This window comes from Lytechinus pictus, chromosome 10 (assembly GCF_037042905.1).
Source record: "Lytechinus pictus isolate F3 Inbred chromosome 10, Lp3.0, whole genome shotgun sequence".
Lineage (NCBI taxonomy): Eukaryota > Metazoa > Echinodermata > Echinoidea > Temnopleuroida > Toxopneustidae > Lytechinus > Lytechinus pictus.
The window spans coordinates 19,300,095-19,323,085 of NC_087254.1; the positions used below are offsets into that span (position 1 = coordinate 19,300,095).

General features: G+C 37.2%; 1 protein-coding gene and 1 long non-coding RNA gene across 3 annotated transcripts in view; one reads left to right on the forward strand and one right to left on the reverse strand.

Moving 5' to 3' along the window:
- Positions 1–13,219, reverse strand: part of LOC129270288 (hornerin-like) — a 47,035-nt gene extending 33,816 nt beyond the window's left edge. For both annotated transcript variants that reach the window (XM_064105494.1, XM_054907685.2), the window contains exons 1-8: positions 13,124–13,219; positions 10,979–11,208; positions 9,927–10,028; positions 6,465–9,095; positions 5,465–5,995; positions 4,603–4,902; positions 3,993–4,184; positions 2,881–3,381 (exon numbers count right to left, since the gene is read on the reverse strand). In XM_064105494.1, the coding sequence (XP_063961564.1) occupies positions 2,881–3,381; positions 3,993–4,184; positions 4,603–4,902; positions 5,465–5,995; positions 6,465–9,095; positions 9,927–10,028; positions 10,979–11,174 (4,453 nt within the window). In that variant the 5' untranslated portion in view covers positions 11,175–11,208; positions 13,124–13,219. The remainder of the gene's footprint in view (positions 1–2,880; positions 3,382–3,992; positions 4,185–4,602; positions 4,903–5,464; positions 5,996–6,464; positions 9,096–9,926; positions 10,029–10,978; positions 11,209–13,123) is intronic.
- Positions 13,220–14,029: 810 nt separating this feature from the next.
- Positions 14,030–16,905, forward strand: LOC135155854 (uncharacterized). The gene is made up of 3 exons (XR_010294978.1): positions 14,030–14,136; positions 14,611–14,991; positions 16,581–16,905. It is a non-coding gene; the product is annotated as an uncharacterized LOC135155854 (long non-coding RNA).
- Positions 16,906–22,991: the final 6,086 nt, after the last annotated feature.

Here is a 22,991-nt window from a genome sequence, read left to right on the forward strand (position 1 = left end):
GAAGAATAAAAAGATTGAGACTTATCATTATACCCCGAAAGCAGGAACGGTTTAAGGGGACAGACGCACGTGTGACCCGACATTTGGCCATAAGTATCAGATTCCTGTATTTTCCTTTGCCATTGAGGATGGAAATGTATCCCCATATAGGGTTGCAAAGGGCTGGAAACTTTCCGGAAATTTTGGAAAATTTCCATGGAAAGTTTCGGGAATTTTCAGCTGTTGGGAATTTTGGGAATTTTCGGGAATTTTCATTTTTTCTCAAAAAGTGATAAATTGTGTTTTAAATACAAAATTATAAATTGATATCCTCAAATATCATACTTTCCATTTGTTTTTATACTATTCTTCATTCTTTAAATTGCCCAGGGTATAAAATATGCATCAAACTGTACATCAATACATTATAGTACATGTATATGTATATGCATCCAGTAACATGATTGAACATTATGTACAAAATGAAGCTTTTCAATTCAACATGAAAAAAATAAAACTTTGCATTAACTTGTTTTTCATTTTTCTTTAAATGTCAATGTTCTTTCTGTGAGAACCTGTCATTATATAATAACATGTTAAGAGAACATTGCCCCCTACATGTAGTCTGCATGCACAGACCCTTATTGAAACTTTGATCCACAAGTGGGACTTCACACAAGACTAGCACGAATACAACTTTCTGTTGAACAAAAGGACCTTCTGTACACAAGTCATTGGCAGAAACCTTAGGCTGCATATTCAGATCACTTTCCTCGAGTGAAGGGTTTGCACTTAGTCTGCTGTGTAAAGCCTTCACTCTAGTTAAAGGTCTGAATGTACAGGCTACTCATGCCTTTAATATGTACTGATTCTACAGAAGGCCCTTTCCCTCAGGAAACAGCAAGATTTTATGTGCTAGTCTTTGCCTGGAGACCCACTTTTCAATCATAGTTTCAATCAGGGTCTGTGCCTGCAGACTATTTTTACACAGTAGACTAATCCCACCAGCAGCTATGGCACTGGCTTGACTCTTTAAATGGGAAAAATCAGGTCCAAGAACGAAAAATGTTAAATTGCTAATTTATTTCTGAGATGCCCCCCTCCACCCCCAAACAAATGGGGGGGGGGGGGCAAGGAATAATAATATTATAATGGCTGACTCTGAAAACAATCAAGATGAATAATTTTTCACAAAGGGGAGAAAAAATGCACTATTAAAGTTTGTTGACCTCAAAAGACCTTTGACCTTGATTGAGATTGAAAAACTTGTTATCAATTTCATATCTTTTGTGATAATATTAAATGAAAATCTCATATCAGTTTCATTTGATTTGATCTAGTATTTTGAAAATAATGAACAAAATGTTTATTTCTAAGAGGGTTAATTGAACTGAAATTAACTTTAAGCTTGAACCAGAAAACTGTATTTATACTCATCAAATTAACGCTGCAAACAGCACCAAGTTCTCACTTCTGCTATGCAGAAATAAAATGAGAAATAAAGTAATGATAATATAATAATAATATAATGCTAATATCAACAATAATATAATTATTATTAATAATGATCCTCATCTGCAAAAAGATCAGAATATCCAAGAGGCATCAATCCATGAACAAAGTATGTGTAAAGCATTTGCAGTATACATGTACAGCCATCGCACATACCATTCAACCAGTTATAAAGTAAATCAACTTTTACATGAAATTCATTGAAATTCTGCCTTGTCTGACCGTATTAGCATATTTTGCTTGAAACTTCCCGACAAAGGACAATCAAGCATCATCTGCCAGGGAAATCCTTTCAATTCCTGTATATAAATATCAGAAAATTGCAACTTCTTTGAAAATTCCCAACATCTCTTGAAAATTCCCAACACTTCTTGAAAATTCCCAAAATTCCCAATAAATTCCCGTTTATTCCCATGGAAAGTTTCCACCTTGAAAATTACCGGGAATTTTGCAACCCTAGATACCATTTTCATAATCGTATGGAAATGAAATAAATAAATAAAGTAAGTACTAACTAAAAACAAGAAATCATAGCTTAACTGTTTCAAGAACCGGGGCCGAAGGAACATTTTACAAGTGATTCTGGTTCTTAAAGGTCAAGTCCACCTCAGAAAAATGTTGATTTGAATCAATAGAGAAAAATCAGACAAGCACAATGCTGAAAATTTCATCAAAATCGGATGTAAAATAAGAAAGTTATGACATTTCAAAGTTTCGCTTATTTTTAACAAAATAGTTATATGAACGAGCCAGTTACATCCAAATGAGAGAGTCGATGATGTCACGCACTCACTATTTCTTTTGTTTTTTATTGTTTGAATTATACAATATCTCAATTTTTAGGAATTTGACGATTAGGACCTCCTTGCCTGAACCACAAATTGTTAAAATAATGGAATTCCACGTGTTCAGGGAGGAATGAAACTTCATTTCACATGACAATGACGAGAAAATCAAAATATTTCATATTTCATATAATAAAATACAAAAGAAATAGTGAGTGAGTGATGTCATCAGTTCCCTCATTTGCATACTGACAGAGATGTGCATATAACTGTTTTGTGAAATGAAGCGAAACTTTAAAATGTCATAACTTTCTTATTTTACATCCGATTTTGATGATTTTTTCAGTGTTATGCTTGTTGAATTTTTCTCTTTTTATTCAAATAAAGTTTTTGTTGGGGTGGACTTGTCCTTTAAAACATCGAAGATTGTTGAAATTTACTATTTTCATTGGTGCAGCAGTTTTTAGCCCTAAAATCGGGTCCTCCGACAGAATTGGTCAGGATCCAATGTGTTCGTCCGAATCACTATATCTGGGAGTAAGCATGAACATTGGTTAGAAGACAAGTATAATCGTAAGGCCTATTCCCAAACCTCAAAGCTTACCAATCACTTCGTGACAATACTGAAGATATTTTCCGTAGAGAGCATTCACGACATCAGTGATTGAAAATCCTCTGTTATTAACTGAATGGCAGAGAACCATCACATCAACAGGGTCGTTTGAAGGAAACTTGAACGAGTCAATGTTGTTGTACGGTAAGCTTCGAAAACGGACATCAGAAATCATATGAGGCTGACTTGTTTTCAACTCATTGAGCTTGGTTATGAATCCTTGAACGTTGTGCTCATAGGCCGAAGAACAGACTGAAATTGAGATAGTACGGGGCGTTGATGTTGTGAATGAAACTGCTTCTTTTGAACTTTTTGTCATTGGTTGCGGACTTGGGGAGCCTTGAGGATGTGTCTTTGCCGTTGCGTTGCTTGAGTCTGGCATTTGTCCTTTGATAGATACACCCTTCCGTTCATCTATTCTAGTCTGACATGTCTGAGCTATCTGGTGAGAACCATCGGAACGACTTGTCTTCGACAAAAGGTTCGTCGCACCTTTTAACAGAAAATTAATCCAGTATGGACGATCAAACTAATGATATATATGTAGTACCGATATATATATATATATATGAATAAAAGTGCTCAATATTTCACGTTTCCTTGACGGATACATTCGGAGCTCAATTAAATCGGTAAAGAGACGAACCAAAAAGACAATATCATCTACGATTGAAAGTATCATTGATATTAATTTCATAATTGCTGCGTACTTCTAAAGGAAAAAAATAATATTCATTCATTTTTATGAAATTCGATTACTCTCTGGAAGCGAGCATCAAATAGAGTGAATAAATCCAGTTGCATCTGATCTAAATTTAAAAAAACACAGAGAAATGCGGTTCGTATTTGCCAACCCTTGGATACATGGAGCACTTTTGTCGAACGATATTGTCATTATTTATCGTCTTCAAGAACTACATTTATTTATTTTTAATTATGTAATTAAACAGCTAAAATCGTATACTGATGGGTTCAAACAATTATTCGCAAATTTGATATAGTTCCACATAGGCGGTAAGCCTATTTGCCAAACACTTAGATGAGGTGAGATTATTATTTTTGCCGTTGCTTCGGAACAAGGTTTACTCAACACAATTACTTACAAGTAGGCCCACATGAACGCTTAGCGTCATAACTTTGAGAATGGTCATCATCTGCCGGTCGTTTCGTCTTTCCATTCTGATCTTCACCAAGATCAGTCCATCCCTCGTCTTTTTGGGGGTCCACATTGGATCCTTCCCATGTGCTCTCTTTACTGCCAATTACTGACGATTTTGATCGTGTAAAGCTGGGAACTATGTAAAAGAGAGATATGAGATGTACATTATGATCAAGGGGAATTGAAGTTTTGATAATGGGAGGGACGCACAGATTTAATTGGCAATGTTTATTAGCACAGAAAAGCATGTTGCAGCTGCAATGAAGGACAGAGGAACTATCAAATAAATAGTAAACATTTTGAAAAGGAGATGAAATTACTAGGGATATGAAACGAGATAAGAATTACTAGGGATATAAAAGGAGGTAAAATTACTAGAGATATAAATACTTCTGATGTTTTGATAATGTTTTGATCTGACTTGTCAGCCGATGAATGCCTTTTGAAAAGAATTAAAGGGATGCTGATAGGCAAATACATGATAATTATACATAATTTCAATAATTAGCATGTCAAACAATAATCTGAGTTCGCTATCTGCATCGCTTACTTACATGACCATGGCCTCGTAAAAAAATTGCCCCTTGCAAATCGACTGTCATCAAGTTGTTCAGTTTTCATGTATTCTGGCCATTTTGACGCATCCTTGATGAAGTTAATCAGCTTGTCCTGGTCCGCTAGTTGCATTTGTTTCCTGACCTGCTCTTTCGTCTCGATATGTCCACATAATATCTGAAGGCTGGTAGTCTCGAAGGCAGTCGGTTGTTTGTATTCAAATGACCTCGTGCGAGATGACTGAACTGATTCTCTCATGTCATCAAAGTCATGGACGATGACTCCCATTTTCTTCTTTCCTATATATTCCGATTATGCATTTTATGAAAGCACAGTGAAATATTCAAATTATTAAACATCGGAGTTTTCTTACTAATATAATATATTATATCAATTTAACCAGATGAGCATAAAAGCGTATTCAAGCAATTTTATTGCCAACAATGATCTCTTCAAACTGTACAGGGATATTAACCACTTAATTACACACACGTTATGGAAAGAATTTAATATTGCTACAAATAAAGAATGTTGTGGTTATTTTTGGAGGCCGTATCAAACCCTCATCCCCCATGAAAATGTCTGATCAAAAGATGTGGTAGTTTTTTATGGAAAGATTTGTGAATGTTATTCCCCTCATAAAACACTAAAGGGGAAAAAATACCCTACATGAGATGTGGCATTGTTTGAAAATCTGAAATTTGTCGCGAGTCTTAATATGGATTTGATTAATATGGTCGTTAATGAATGATTTTAGATTAATTATATGATGTGAACATCTTTAGCAAGACCTACGTCATTGATATGGATTTCTCTTTCTTTAACAAAATTATCAATACCCTATAATTGGACAGTAATCACCTATGACCCTCTGGCAGTACGGAAGGTATTTATCGTAGAGGGCATCCATTACATCTGTGATGGCGAACCTTCGGTTGTTGATGGAGTGACACAGTATCATAACATCCACCGGGTTGTTTGCGGAGAATTCATAATTATCAAGGTTGTTGTATGGAAGTTCATGGACCTTGACGTCTTTGATCAGGTTATGGCCATCCTTGAGCATAACATTTTTCAAATCTCTCAAGAAGGTCAACAGACCTCGGACATTGAACTCATACGCCGATGTACAAAGAGAAATAGATACAGGACGTTCGGTGTCCTTCTTTGTTGGATCTTCGGAATGTTGAAAATCATGGCTTGCTGCACTGCCTTCATTAGCTGCAATGCCCTCAGTTTGAATCTTTTCTTCATTTGCTCTGTTTTCTTCTTTTCTCATTTCTTTTTCAGACTTTTCAACACACTTTTCCGTAGCCAGACGTCCATCCCTTGCGTCTGTGGATCCTGAAATTGGCTTTTTAGTAGATTGATCCATCTTTAGATCTTTGAGGACTGTGTGAAAATTTAAAATCATACACAGGGTTTTGAAGAATCAGTTTTTCTTTTATTATACGGGTCATAATATCGTTGAAACGATATGTCATTGCATTAGTTACTAAAAAACATCGATGCAATATATAAATGTATCTATAAATAATTGATATGATAACCAAAGACCGAAGTAGGCAGATAATGACGAATTTGGAAGATTCGCGAGAAAAAACCACTCTCGAATACAATGACTGTAAGTCCTAATATTTAAATACCAAAAAATGGTTTGTTGGTAGTTATGACTAACTAAATATGATTGACTAAAATATGACTGACTGTATATTCGTACTAATATGTGGGTTAATTTTAAAGCCAAAAGTTTTCCTTGTGTACATCAAACGAAAAATCTGTTATTCTTTAATTTTTGTATGCACTATACACATGGCCTCTGAACTAGGCAGTTCAACAGCTTAATGTCAGGAGATCTTACCATGATTGGCAGACGTTTCTGGTTTCTGTTGGGACCCATTTCCCTCTGTTCTTGTCTGTTGGCCACTCAAAATAGGATTGGTAGAAGTTTCACATTCACGCTGTGTCTCCCTTCCCTCTGTTCCTGTCTTTTTGGCACTCACAATAGGATTGGTAGAAGTTTCACCTTCACGTTGTGTCCCCCTTCTCTCTGTTCCTGTCTTTTTGGCACTCACAACAGGATTGGTAGAAGTTTCACCTTCACGCTGTGTCCCCATTCCCTCTGTCCCTGTCTGTTGGCCACTCACAATAGGATTGGTAGAAGTTTCACCTTCATGTTGTGTCCCCCTTCCCACTGTTCCTGTATGTTGGCCACTCACAATAGGATTGGTAGAAGTTTCACCTTCACGTTGTGTCCCCCTTCCCTCTGTTCCTGTCTTTTTGGCACTCACAATAGGATTGGTAGTAGTTTCACCTTCACGCCGTGTCCCTCTTCCCTCTGTTCCTGTCTGTTGGCCACTCACAATATGATTGGTAGAAGTTTCACCTTCACGCTGTGTCCCCATTCCCTCTGTTCCTGTCTTTTTGGCACTCACAATAGGATTGGTAGAAGTTTCACCTTCACGTTGTGTCCCCCTTCTCTCTGTTCCTGTCTTTTTGGCACTCACAACAGGATCGGTAGAAGTTTCACCTTCACGCTGTGTCCCCATTCCCTCTGTCCCTGTCTTTTTGGCACTCACAATAGGATTGGTAGTAGTTTCACCTTCACGCCGTGTCCCCCTTCCCTCTGTTCCTGCCTTTTTGGCACTCACAATAGGATTGGTAGAAGATTCACATTCACGCTGTGTCCCCCTTCCCTCTGTTCCTGTCTTTTTGGCACTCACAATAGGATTGGTAGTAGTTTCACCTTCACGTTGTGTCCCCCTTCCCTCTGTTCCTGTCTTTTTGGCACTCACAATAGGATTGGTAGAAGTTTCACCTTCACGTTGTGTACCCCTTCTCTCTGTTCCTGTCTTTTTGGTACTCACAACAGGATTGGTAGAAGTTTCACCTCCACGCTGTGTCCCCATTCCCTCTGTCCCTGTCTGTTGGCCACTCACAATAGGATTGCTAGAAGTTCCAGATTCACGTTTTGTCCCCCTTCCCTCTGTTCCTGTCTTTTTGGCACTTACAATAGGATTGGTAGAAGTTTCACCTTCACGCCGTGTCCCCCTTCCCTCTGTTCCTGTCTGTTGGCCATTCACAATAGGATTGGTAGAAGTTTCACCTTCACGTTGTGTCCCCCTTCCCTCTGTTCCTGTCTTTTTGGCACTCACAACAGGATTGGGAGAAGTTTCACCTTCACGCTGTGCCCCCATTCCCTCTGTCCCTGTCTGTTGGCCACTCACAACAGGATTGGTAGAAGTTTCACCTTCACGCCGTGTCCCCCTTCCCTCTGTTCCTGTCTGTTGGCCACTCACAATAGTATTGGTAGAAGTTTCACCTTCACGTTGTGTCCCCCTTCCCTCTGTTCCTGTCTTTTTGGCACTCACAATAGGATTGGTAGTAGTTTCACCTTCACGCCGTGTCCCCCTTCCCTCTGTTCCTGCCTTTTTGGCACTCACAATAGGATTGGTAGAAGTTCCACATTCACGCTGTGTCCCCCTTCCCTCTGTTCCTGTCTTTTTGGCACTCACAATAGGATTGGTAGTAGTTTCACCTTCACGCCGTGTCCCCCTTCCCTCTGTTCCTGTCTGTTGACCACTCACAATAGGATTGGTAGAAGTTTCACCTTCACGTTGTGTCCCCCTTCCCTCTGTTCCTGTCTTTTTGGCACTCACAATAGGATTGGTAGAAGTTTCACCTTCACGCCGTGTCCCCCTTCCCTCTGTTCCTGTCTGTTGGCCACTCACAATAGGATTGGAAGAAGTTTCACCTTCACGCCGTGTCCCCCTTCCCTCCGTTCCTGTCTGTTGGCCACTCACAATAGGATTGGTAAAAGTTTCACCTTCACGCTGTGTCCCCCTTCCCTCTGTTCCTGTCTGTTGGCCACTCACAATAGGATTGCTAGAAGTTCCAGATTCACGTTTTGTCCCCCTTCCCTCTGTTCCTGTCTGTTGGCTATTCTCAACGTAATTGGTAGAGGTTCTGAATTTCTGTAGAAGCCTACTTTCATCTGTTCCTCTCTGGTGGATACTGTCAGTAGGTTCAGTTTTTCGTGTGTGGCCATCTTCTAATAGATCTGAGAGTTGAGGTTTTTTAATGGAATCGGCTGATGATCGAGCAGTCGGTGATGTTTCACTTCCCTTCCCATCAGTTTCTTCAGATCCTACACCAGGATTATTTGCAGATTCTGTTTTCTGCTGATGTCCACTTTTCTCTTCATCTATAATTTGAGACCCTACACCAGTGCCAGCAAGGGATCCAGCATTCTTTCGTTGTTCTCTTTCTCCTGGATCCATCTTTTGAGCTTTTTCACTGGGAATAACAGACGATACATCAATCTGTGGGTTTACATTTCCTTCTTCTCTTGTATGTTGTAAACCCTGTCCGGCAGTCGAATGTTCAACTCTTCGTTGTTCCACAGAAACTTCTACAACTTTTTGTAAGGATTCTTTCATGCAAACATCTGCGGGATCAGCAGTATGTCCTGATAAGGTATTCCCTGAACATGCTGAAAGAAAGATTGAATGTAAAAGTTGTGGTTCTGTAAGATTCTGCATTCAATTTATATACAATCCTACCAGTAGGCGACCTAAACAAATGGTTGCTATGAACAGGGTTGGGCTTAATTACTCTCTTTAATTATAATTACAATAAAGTAAGTGAAGACATGTTCAATTGCATACTTTTTAATTCAATTGCTTTTTTTTTCAATTACGATTACCAATTACTTTTGTCAATTTCAATTTCAATTGTTCTCTAGAAAAGCAATAAATGAAACCAATTTTTAATTTTTGTACATAGTACCGCCTTTTCAACATAATTCTAAGTTACAGAGAAACTGACAAGATGAAGGTTTGGGTTAATGAGCACGGATTCTGCCTGTTACTCTCCTTGATGCTGAAGCAGTTGACATGAAAAAGATCATGAAATTAAATCATAAATTAGGTAAGTTCATTATAAAGTAATCGAAATTAATCATAAGTAATTGAAGTCAATTACATTTTTTCAATTACAATTACTCAAAAATGTAATTAATTACGTATCAATTACCTTGGAATTTACTCAATTCAATTGAGCCCAACCCTGGCTCTGACTTTAGGTACAAAAGCTCAAATAAAAACAAGTATGATGCTTTGTATATAAAAAATGATGCTTCTGTCATATGTTTTATTTCAATTGCCATGCAAATATGCCTTTAAAAAAACAGCAGGAAATCAGACTGAGTAGCCATCAATATCATCATCTTCAAATGAAGTACTACTAAAACTACATAGGATTATTTCAGATAAGAAATATTGTTGAACGCTTGCCATTTGATTTATGATTGCATGCAACTCACCCGAACTGGAATGTTTTTTAGTCATATTAGACGCTGAAGCTTCTCGTGTGATAGATTGAGATATTGGTTCGACGGGAGTCTCATTACCTGGTCCTTTGATCACTGAAGATGAAAAACGGAGAAAGCTATTGCTAAATAAGCTCAAGATTTGTCTTAGCGTTACTGACAATTCTAAGATGAAATCAAATCCTTCTATCATTTCTTTCACCTTAAAAAATGTAAGTTTAAAAGCACACAGGAAAACACCACGAGTTAAGACAAGTTATTGCCTCAAATTAATTCTACCACATGACCACCGACTAGCTTTTCGGAGGAATGAAGGAGGTAGAATAAGTGAAGAAATAAATTGTTAAAAATGCCGCTTTTATTAGGACGATGGAGTATCAATTTGGGGGATAATAATAATTACAGTTGTTTCCATGTTATTTTCTTTAATTCAAGATTTCCATATTACACCTCTAATACTTATTACAGTTATATAGAGATGTTATCCAAGAACTATTGCCTTTTGTTAGCTTAACCATTAAAATTTGAAGGTTGGGGAGAAAACTAATTATTACTATTGTTGAATTCAATTGTACAAATGTGCAGGATTGCAACATCAGCGCTCAAAGGGTTAAATCTAAAAAATTTTGTTTTTTCCTATAACTCACTTCTCAATCACGGAATAGGACGAACATTAATAAAAATCAATCAATAAAAGGTGATATGACTGTCACTATAGGTTTTATGAGAATAGAATAATATATTTCATATCAATGAACCTTTATCAACGCTTAAATATGTCATTTTTACCAAGGCAAATGATAATAGTAATTACCACAACTACCACCACCATACGACTACAACCACCTCAACCACTACTATACTATTACTGTCTATACCACTACTATTACTATACTACTACCACTGTTACTATAATTACTAATAATAATCCTTGTCATGTACCATTAACATCATTAATATTAATAATAATGTAAAGATGATAATAATATAATAATCATACGAAATTGAATATGAATTATTAGACTGTATCTATGAAATGTGCTTACCTTCAGAACTCTGGGGCTTTGTGTTTTTATCGATATTTTTTGGTACATCATTTTCCTTACTCTCTGACCCGTCTACTACTTCGTTCTTCTCCCCATCATCTTCATCAACACCACTGCGTAAGGAACGTCTGCTTTCTCTCTCCTCCGTGCCATTTTCTCCTTCTTTCTTTTGCCCTTCCTCATTGTTTCCTTCCATGCCAACCGAAATTAATTACCATGAGTTATGAGTTCTGAAATTCAAGAATAAAGATAACCTTTTCAGGCATATTATAGTGTTTTACTTTATGTTAGATTTACATTGAACAAGTTGAATAACATGTATACCCTAATTTGAAATCGTGTGTTATGCAATAGATCACGAACATATTTTGAGACTTGTAGAGCAAAGCAAAAAAAAATGGATTTCGTTGATCATGACTTGTGATACATTTAAAAACTGTCGATTTCCCAATTTGTGTTGTTATACATGTGCTTTAAAAAAAATCTAAATTAATCAGTTGGTGTTTATGGCTTTGTTTAGATTAAAAAAGACATGTTTATCGATCAGATTTTTCTGTCTAAGGACCGACCTTTAACGTCACCATCCGAAAGACATGATGAAGGACTTGGCTAGAACCATGTTCAGGTCGTAAGAGCAACAAGAGCATGCATGTTACAACAGGACAAAGATTTCAAAGATGGAAAATCAAATTTTCTGAACTACATAATGACTCGACTGTCTACTTATAGGGTATCATGCAGGAAAATATGCATTCATGCCAGCAATGGACTCTACATAGAGTAAAGAAATGGAGGTTGTGGTGTTCTATTTTTTTAGGGGAGTAATTTATCATATTCTTAGAGGTAAATAATTACTAGTATTGAAATAGTAGGTCTAAAAACTCTTTTGGGGAGAGTTCCCCTGGCCTACTCCCCGCAACTCGGCCATGGAAACATGTATTGCGTATTATGTCACTGTGCAATTGTCATAGGTTGTTCTAAAGCACACAAAAAGTTTATAAAAAATCATTTTATTTCTCTCTTAATTAAAAATAATAATGAAAAGAGACTGAACCAGTAGGAGGTAATTTAGCACTTGCATAAAAGTGAATATTTTTATAGTGCATGAACCATGTTTATTAATTAAGTTATCCATATTAACTGAAAGGTCGTTCCCGCGCATATTTCTGTATAGCCAACCGTCTTACATGTATATGTTACAATGACCATTTTGTAATAACAGGTAACGCATGTTTTTCCAAGGAATCTTCATTGACTTTAGAATATACATCACATGAATGTCAAATTCTAACAGATAATTGACAAAATTTAACAGGGGCCGCAGAACCGAAAAGGCAGGGGAGCTTCACCCACTCCCCCTCTGTTTCTTTCAATACACCTGACTACCATCTGACTGTATAATAATTATAATAACAACAACAACAATAATAATAATGATAATAATAATAACAACAATAATAATGATAATAATGATAACAATAACAATTACAATAATAATAATAATGCAACATTGATATAGCGCTTAATACAAATGTTTCTAAGCGCTGCATACTATTACCCCGGCTTTAGCACCGCTACCCTGATCGGGCACATTGAGCATTCAAGGTATTCCTTCCTAGCGGGTACCCATTTACTACACCAGGGTCGAGAGTGGCAAATGTGGATAAACGCCTTGCCACAGGACGCTAGTGCTGCGGTGGGATAAATTTTTCGTTGTTTTATTTTCATGATCAGATGCTCCCGCTATTTCACCAATATGCCTGAAGTTTAACCTTTGCTGTGGCCGTACGCTACCATGCCTAAAGATATAAGGATTATCTTTGACTGGGTATGGATTATGAAATCAATGCCATTTTTTAAATGTCATACATGTTATAAGCTGCTGAAAAGATCTTTTAGAGACGAGATCCCCTGAGTAGAAAATTCTAGGCCAAATCTTATTTTTATGCTTGCTTATAATTTTAAATAGCGATTAAAAATTACCTTTATCTGAAACTATTTTCTGAATATCACATTCCGAGAAGTTCCTGCAATAAATTTTGCAACATTAGCATACCCTGGCCTAGCTAAAGGCTTTTTAAATAGCCATACAGCATAATTTGTTTTTATGTAACCTGTTTTTAGTGTGTATCTTTTAAAACTCACCGTTCAATTGCCTTCGGTCAGCTGAGTATCGAAATCTATTATTTTCGTCGTCCCACAAGTTACCGATGTCGCACATGAACAACCCCTGTGAAGAATATTGCGGTAGATAATGCTTACGTGTAGCGAAAGCCGAACACATTCGTCTCCTGCGCAGTTTGGACGTACAGCTATGACATAAAGGGAATTCCCCGAAGATGAAAGGTCACTGGGAATTCCCAAATACGCCCTAGTCTTTGTCCAGTCCGCATTGTTTTTATATAAGGTGTTACGAAGTAAGCAGGGAAAGGGGCAATCAAGTAAGTCAGCCCTTAATGTAAAATAAATCTAAGAAACATTTCAATAAACGTTTCTCTCAAATCCGTTTACCAATATATTCATAAAGTTTTAATTTTGTCACATCTGCTCTCCCATATAGATTTCCATCAGGGCCTATCTGTAACCTGTTTGTATAGTTGCTCAACAAAGATTGCCGTGATAAGGAGTGGTCTCTCATGCACAAAAAATATTCAAATCCAACGTTTCATCATAGAGATAAACTTCTTGGGGGATGCATTTTAATTTTCACTCATTATCATCCGCATTAAATTGTTTTTCCTTCTCAGTCATTTTGGTAATCATAGAAATGAAAGAAAACTAGGCTACCCGGCCGGTCTCCCCATTGGCATGATGAGCCCCCCCAAAAAAAAAATTGAGGAGCCAGATATGGTGCATCAATATCTACAAAAAGTTGCAAGCGAGCAAAAATTTCGACATTGTTTTTTACAAAAATCCAATTCTGTGATAGATTTTGAAATAATATTTAGAAATTAACATAACCATAAAAAATAAACGAGCGCCTGGGAAGAGACATTTATGATCAACAAATATTAACTGCAGAATGATACGTCCCGTTCAAGCAAAAGCAACATCATCATCAACAACGAAGAGCAGAATTATATTCGCTCATGACATTTCGTATATTCATCATGCAAATCGTTTATTTTGGAATGCTAAACATTGACGACTGCATGACTGTAAGTAGTTTGATTATCCAATCCACCGTATCTGCACAAGCCATCACTTTTTGCTAACACTAAAAAAGTTATTAAGTTTACTACAGGCAGGTTTACTTCTGACATTGTTTAATCATGTTTTATTAGTTATCGATTTGTGTTAATGTGTGCGTTAAGGCGGAGTGCGCTAATATCATGGTCGATGCTGATGTAAAATGCATAACTTTAACAATAGTATCTCTATACTATATGACTTGCAGAAAAAAAAATCCCAAAGATCTTATAAATCAATGTCATGATACGCCCTTAAGTTGATAAATGAAGAGAAAATATGTGACTTTTGAGGACCCCCCTGCCACAACACACCCACAACCATTAAAAAATCGTAAGCAAATGTATAGCAAAACGACTCGACGTATCCCTTGCCTGTAAAGTAAATTCCACTCGGTATCCTAATTGAAAGATTTTGAAGAAAAAAACCGATCTGTTATTCAGTTCCTAACAGACTGTCCAGAGCTATACGCCGATTATTTTCATCTCTCATAATATCCTCTATGGCGGAAGACCTAAACTATGTCTCGGAAACTGCAGCAATTGAGGCGTCACTATTTAAAAGACATAATGGGTCTCAGAAATGTTCTGATGACAAAACTGACGGTCGCCCTACCAAGAAAGAAATGCTTACTGATGACACTCTCTCAAGCTCTTCAAAAATGTCTGCTGTCAAAGAAATCTACCCACGAGGACTCGAAACTTCATCATGTACACATTTAAAGACTTCCTCGCCAGTATTTCTAAGTCGTAAATCAACGATCATGCAACATGAAGATTTGGACCTTCACACTCTATCAATTGAAGATGAAATACCAGTACATGGTTGGTTTTTTTTTCTTAAATTTTATTTTCTTCTTTATTGGGGGGTATAACTATATTGAGCATATTCCTATATTTGTCAGAGGAATCGCACAATACCTAGGGATTAATTCCCCCCCTTCCATTTGTCAGTTGAGCAAGTTAAATTGATAATCAATTTCGACAAGAATTAAACAGCTATGTCAAATTCTAACCAAAAATATATTACCAATATTACAAAAAAAAATATGGTTCGATCAAGTTGGTCCTAATTGTCAAATCTGTAAAAATTGAAATATTGCATAATTCAAACAATAAAAAGCAAAAGAAATAGTAAGTGAGGGACATCATTGATTATCTCATTTGCATGCGACTAAATTGTGCTTCTCTATTTTGTGAAAAATGAGCGAAACCTTAAAACATCAATTTCTCTTTTTACATCCGATTTTGATGAAAGTTTGAACATTATACTTGTTTGATTTTTCTCTGTTGATTCCATCAACATTTTTCTGAGGTGGATTTAACCTATAACAGTGTATCGGAACACTAATTTACAAGTCTACATCCAAAGCCTGTATCATCGAGGATTTGTGAAGCAATGTAAACCCCTCAAAAAAGTTTGGAAATCTGAGTTTTGGCCATTAATTTCTCCCAACCCTCAATTCTACACAATGCATATTTGGTATCATTCAAAGGATCCTTTAATTCTCTTTAAAATGATACCATACTTGTTATGATCATGCCATTACGAAAAGAGCAGGATCAAAAGCGTTGGATGAGGTCTGAACTGAAAAGATGCAAAAACGAGCAGAAATAGTCATGAAGGGTCAATACAGAACATGATTCTTTTGTCTGTGTCAATAGACTGATAGAGATGAAAATCCATTCAAATCAAGCCCCTGCTTCTGGGGTTATAGTTCTGTGAGATAACATGGTTTGAGTCGTGGTTTGAAATACCCATGCATTTTTTTTTTTGTTATGTGTTTGCTTGTGCAGAGGTGTGTTTGATTCCATGTTAATGTTGATGTTAAGGTGCATGAAAACAATGAAAAGAAACCGCTGAGAAACTCACTCATCACCACGGAAAATGAACAGTTACTTTCAATATTGTGTCAGTTCGCAACTTTTGAAATCTGACCTTGCCCCACATTTCAAGGCACTGCACCTCAATGTGAACCATAATCATATCATGTAGCGTATCATTTTAAAGAAAAATGAATGTTTTATTTATTGATATTAATTATACACTGACATCTACGAAAAAGGAGGAGGGATTATCGATCAAAGTCAGATTTCCAAACTTTTTGGAGGAGTTTTCATTTTCACTTATCACTTCCGAAATTGATCTCTCTAAACGTATTCAAAGTCTAAAGCGATATTCAATCGTTTTAGTCTTGTAGGCCTACTGTAATCTCGTTTCACTAGAATATTTCAATTCAATGATTAGAATTAAAATTACAATCCGTAATACCCGTTGTACCGTTTTACCCGGTCATTCATTTGTGTTTTTACTGCAAACTAGGGCCAATTGAAGTTATGTGGAACTGTATTGGCCCTTTTCACGATAAATAAATTGGTTACGCCAACAGGATTTTATCCGATCATTTTTTTAGATATTATGCATCCATCGTTATCTCCGAGGGATGAAGAATTTCCAACGTCCTGCAAGACGGGTTCCGAAAAATCTCCCACGGATGGAAAGAGTGAAAAGTCACACGAGGTCCAACATAAAGAAAACGAACCTTCTTCTTGGTGGTTTGGTCGGTTGTGGCCTTTCTCACGCCGGAAGTCACATATCTATCTTTGTACCTCCATGGATCCCAGTACCATCTCAGGATTCAAGGAGCGTTTGAAGACGATGTGTGATCCATGCAGAAACATCCTCCAAGAGCAAGAACTCCCTCACTGTGGACTGGATGAGTTCAGGTTGCCATCAGAGGCCAGGCGCGTAGCCAGGGGGGGGCGGTGGGGGCGGTCGCCCCCCCAAAAAAAAAACGTCCCCAAAAAGAAAAAAAAGAAGGGAAAAAAGAGAGGGAAAAAAGAAAAGGGAAGGGAGGAAAGGGAGGAAAGGGAAGAAAGGTAGTTTGTCGTGTTTTTTTTCTTTTTATTCTTTTTTTTTCTCAAAAGAGAAACTCCTTCACTCTTGCTCTAAATTTATATATGAATTTTGCTTCCGCGCTGCGCGCGGTTAAATGACAATATTGATGTTTCTCCATTGTTTCCCCCACCCTTTCTCTAACCCTGCTTTTCCACCTCAGCTATATGTGTTTCTTGCCAGTTAAAGTTCAAATGTATAGAATAGGGCATGGAATTAGAGTAAGGTTAGGCCGAAGTATATGAAGTTATCTTTTTTTTTAATTGATCGCGCAACTTCTGGTCGGGTCGGCTCCGGGCGGGTAAAATCTTTATATAAATTTCTGCCGTCACCTCCATAAAGTCAACTTCTCCTGCTTTTCAGGTCATTACTAAACAACCATAATTTGGGGCAAACAGGTTCCTAATTTAAAAGGAGGAATGTATAAAATTCGTGTCGTATTAAATAAAAAAGTACAATATTTTTTTTTCAAATTCTATTAATCTTCATGTTATTTCCCTGCACATTCATCTCCTGTCCTGTTTTTTGCCCTCAGTATGAAATTTTGAATGACACTTAGGTTTCTTTATAATTCAAATGAAGCGCTTCAGGATAAGTCAAAGAAATTAGGCATCCTTTTTTGTATAATTTTAATAAATCACAGAAGTTTCAACTTTTTGCGCACTATTTCCCTTGTAATGAAGTTCAATAATCTAGGAAATCAATTGAATTAGAGCCGATGCATGGGGTATTAGATATATCTGCATTTGATGAAACGTCCGCCCTTTGAAATTTCAAAGTTTTATTGCTGTGCGCGGGGAGGAATATCTTCCTCCCTGCATATATACTTCTTTTCCTCTGTTTTGCGAGTTAAAGATATGCACTGTCGCTAAATTGTTTGTAATCAAATCTGATATTTCCAAGGGAAGTATTCAATATATCTTTGAGAATAGCCTTTTCTCGGGACCCTTTTCATGGCAAAAAAATTGATAAAACGCTTTAGCTTCCGCGCTTCGCGCGGGGTTATTATGATTTTAATTTCCTCCATTGTATTCCTTTTTGTGCGTTCACAATCACTTTTGAAAACAAGGTTCAAAATCACAATATAGTCAACTGAATTGGAGCTGATATAGGTACTAGAGACAAGAGAGACGGCTCGTTTTCATTTTAATTTACGAAACACCAAAAGCTTCGCGCTTCGCGCGGGAGGGGGAAACTCCCCCTCCCTGCACCCACCCCCTAGGGAGCGCGCTTCGCGCGCTCTATAAGTGTTGGCACGCTTCGCGTGCATTTACCGCCCCCTCCAAAATGAAATCCTGGCTACGCGGTTGTCAGAGGCTAACAGAAGGGATGCAGTGATTCTCTGCCATTCTGTGCAGAACCGAGGATTGGCCATCACGGATGTCGAAAACTCAATCTACGATGAGTTCCTCAAGCAATGCAATGCGGTCTGTGGTAAGTATTGAACCACGGGCGGATAAGAGGGGGGAGGCAGCGGTGCACATGTACTAAAATGATCCATTAATTTAAAGGTCAAGTCCATCCCCAACAAAAAGTTGATTTAAATAAACAGAGAAAAATCCAACAAGAAAATTTCAGCAAAATCGGATGTAAAATAAGAATGTTATGTGATATTTTAAAGTTTCATTTAATTTCACAAAATTATGCACATCCTGGCTGGTATGCAAATGAGGAGAGTATGGCATCATCCACTCACTATTTCTTTTGTACATGTATTTTATTATATGAAATATTCTAATTTTCTCCTCATTGTAAAGTGAAACAATGATTAATTCCTCCCTGAACATGTGGAACTAACATTGTTTAATACTGTATACTTCAGTCAAGTTGGTCCTTATTGTCAAATCTGTAAAAATTGAAATAATGTATAATTCAAACAATAAAAAACAGAAAAAGTGAGTGGGGGGACATCATCGACTGTCTCATTTGCATGTCACTGAGTTGTACATATCACTGTTTTGTGAAAAATAACCGAAACTTTAAAATGTCATAACTTTCTTATTTTCCATCCGGTTTTGATGAAATTTTCAGCACTATGCTAGTTTGATTTTTCTCTATTTATTCAAGTCAGCATTTTCCTGGGGTGGACTTGACCTTTAAGTAAAGAGAGAAGAGGTCAAAGGATACGAGCATTGCAGAAAGCACTTTACATACAAATACGTTTCGTATTACTTTATGCCTACTTCAAATGAATACATATAAAAAGAATTGAGACTGTAGCAAAAAAAAGAAGTTCCGGGGGCAAGACCCCCGGGTCGACACCTTGAAACAGACCCTGGTGTGAACTGAATGTGAATGTCAACACCTTTCAATTATTTTAAACATTTCTAATATATCTATGCCAATTGAAATTAATCGCTGATTTGTACCAGGAAAGAGGCAGGAGTGGGTTTTAAAAAAATTAAATATATTTTTTATCATTATTTTCGATGGTCAACTTCCTTTACATTGTGGTAATTATTATTATTCAAGTAAATTGGCTCGATGAAAGACCCGCAGCAATACGATATTGCAGCTGACTACTAGCAGTGTATTTTTACTTTTTTATCCTTAAGCATTTATTACTGTACTCTAACCTTGACCTCATCATTTCATGTTATACGTATTGTCATAATAAAACAAACAAACAAACAAATGGTCCTCTGTTGATAAGGCTTTATAGATGGCAGAATGGTTGTGTTTATCAATGACTTTTTATGTTCTTTAGACGTTTACATTCTCCTTGGTACTTTGTTGAAAAAGGGATAGGTATTATGATTGGAATTGAAAGCTACTATGTATTACATGTTAAACAATAGGTTAAACGATAAGATATGCAGCATATCCATTCCGATGTCCAGGGCTCCGTCTTACAAAGAGTAACGATTGATCCAATCAATCGTAACTCTATGGAAATCCATCAGTGTCATAATTTTTTCTACAGGAAATGTGCAAAATGTCCTTTGTAAACAAAGGAGAACACACCAAACTGTCAAGAATTCAATGAATTCATGGATATACATTCATATCTAGAAAGAATTTTGAGCAAACATACATTTTTTAAGTTGACTTTGCTGGTTTTCCATAGTTGCGATTGATCGGATCAATCGCAAGTCTTTGTAAGACGGCCCCTGATGTAACTTGGAAACATCAGGTCTGGATGTGATTCAGTGTGTTTCGTTTTGGGATATCATTTTGTCCAAACCATTCATAATTACTCCTGACCTCTGATAAAAGTGCCCCTTTCTAAACGATATTTTCGGAAGCTCTGAATGAAAATAAACGCTACAAGTTTAACTGTCCTCTTCTTCATTTTCAGGGAAAGGTCACGTGTGCGTTATCGTGCATGATTTTGAGTTCAATCCAGGAGCATTAGAGGGGAGTAGGGAGACACTACAAACAAGACAACCGATGACTTTCAAGATGGCCGGTCTCATTATTCTCGCGGGAAAGCTTGTTGATGGAGAACCGCAGATCAGTCCAGACGACGTTAAACAACTGGGAAACTTTATCACGGGGATTCGTTAAACATATCTCTCGTATCAGGGCCGTAGCTAGAGGGGGGGGGGTATGGGGGGTGTGACACCCCCCCAACATTCATGGCAGTCGGCAAAATCATGTACCAGTTGGCAAAATGGAGGATAGGGGAGAAAAAGCAAGAGGGAAAGAAAGGAAGAGAGAAAAAGAAAGGAGAGAGGGGGAGAGAGAGAAAGAAAGAAAGGAAGGAAGAAAGAAAGAAAGAAAAAGAGGAAAGAAAAAAAATAGAGGTATCAACTTCGAACAGGGTTACAACTTATGGAGTAAAGACAACCAGTTGGCAAATCCAAGTCCATGTAACATGCAGGCTTAGAGCCCTACTAGTCAGCAAAATACAAAGGACAAAACAGATGGAGCTATAATAACGCACGAAGTAAGCCCCCGGTCCTCCCCCAATGTAAACAAGCTTGTGAGTTTGCAAATTATACCACAATTATTGACGATTTAACAAATACATTAGTTTTGTAAAATTAGAGGCAAGACAAAGTGATGTACAAGTACTGCCCCGTTTCAGAACTGAAAAGAACAGAACACAAGACTTAAAAAAATAGTGACTCTGCAGTTGGCAAATTCATGAAGACAAGTGTACAACTTGTAGACTTGTCTACAAGTTTGCAGTTGGCAAAAAAAAAAACAAGTTATTATTGTTTTATGTTATTATGTAGTGATATATGCTTTTTTCATGACTATATACTTAAAGTGATTGCCCCCTTTTAAGGCCTTAATATATAAAACATTTCCAGTCTGTGTTTACGTTTGCACTGGTGTGGACCGATATACATGTAGGTACCGGGCTGGTGTTAAATCAACACCGGCGTTTTTTTTGCAGTGCATGAATTCCCGCTAGACAGTCCTTAAAAATGTCCCTTTTTCTGATCTAATTATAACAAATTTTCAGCTCGCGCTCCGCGCTCGCATCACTTGATTAGTGAAATAGTAAATTCCTACAAACAAGCCATAGAATGCCCCTCTTCAGGTCTGAATTTCAAAAATTGTCAGCTTGCGCTTCTCGCCCGCAATATTTCATTATTAAAATGCGTATCATGTTCATGATTAAAAAGTGCTTCATGTGCTTAGGTGTAATTATAACAAAATGATGAGATACGTACGCACTTCATGAATTCCAAAAGATAGTCCTTAAAATTTCCCTTTTTAGGGTCAAGTTATACACACAAAAATCCGCTCGCGCTTCGCGCTCGCATTGTTTGTTTTGTGAGACAGGTACATATCATGATTAAAAACTTTGCTTATAATGTCCCTTTTTAGGACTGAATATCAAACATTTTCAGCTCGCGCTTCGCGCTCGCATTATTTGATCACTAAGATACATATCCGTTTAATTGCACATGCAGCCCTTAAAATGTCTCTATTAGGTCAGTATACCTGGCAATTGAGCGCGCTTCACGCGCTCACTTAATGACTCAAATTTTTTGCTGGTCCCCCCAAATGCCGCGACCCACGGTACGCCACTGTTAGCAGTAGCACTCTTGAAATTTTAGGTGAGACATCTTGCACAGAAGGTCAATTAAAAATTAACAAATCTTTGATTTTGATATTATTAATGCATAGGGTATATCATTATACTGCAAGTTAGCAACTACGGCACACTAGCCTTTCTATTTTGCTCCAAAATGTTTATTTTTACAGTGCAAATATCTTAAGTTTGTATATCTTTGTATAATTTACCTTAAAGTATTCACCAAATGCCACTAATTTAATTCTAAAAATTCAAAATCTTTTGGCATGTGATTATTGTAGGGGGGCACATCCCCCATCAGACTCCCCCTGTGCTCACGTTGGCGCTGTCACGCCAAATTTAGTTGGCAAATTTAGCTGGTACACCCCCCCCCCCCCCAACAAAATGCTTCTGGCTACGGCCCTGTCTCGTATCAAAGGGAAATTAATATTAAAAAAAAGGCTGCACAAAACAAAGACTGAGAGTGTTAGCAATTACAAACTATAAGGCTTCATATAAACAAAGATTAAACGCCTTAACAATAACTATTCAAAAGAGAATGACTACTAAAACCTTTTTAAAGGCTGAAATAACTAAGGAGAACTCCTCAAAGGAAATATTTGAAACATACATCCTCCCTTTTCGCAATGGAAGGAGAGGATGGCAAAACTAGCCCCCTATTTCTATGTCTAATAGCGTTTCGCCACCACTGTTTTGGGGCTGTTTTATTATCATTATTATTTATGTTTGTGTGACTGTGTGTGGATCGGAGAAGTGCATAGAGTCAGTGTGAAAATGTATGGTGCTTATGTTTTGAAATTTAATGTAAATTGTTTTATTTTTATACAAAGTTTGTGATTTAGAAACAATATCTTACATTACAATATGTGCAACGTAGCTTTGGCAATCATCAACTGATTGTGTTTAGATCATAATTTCATATTTTTTATACGGCAA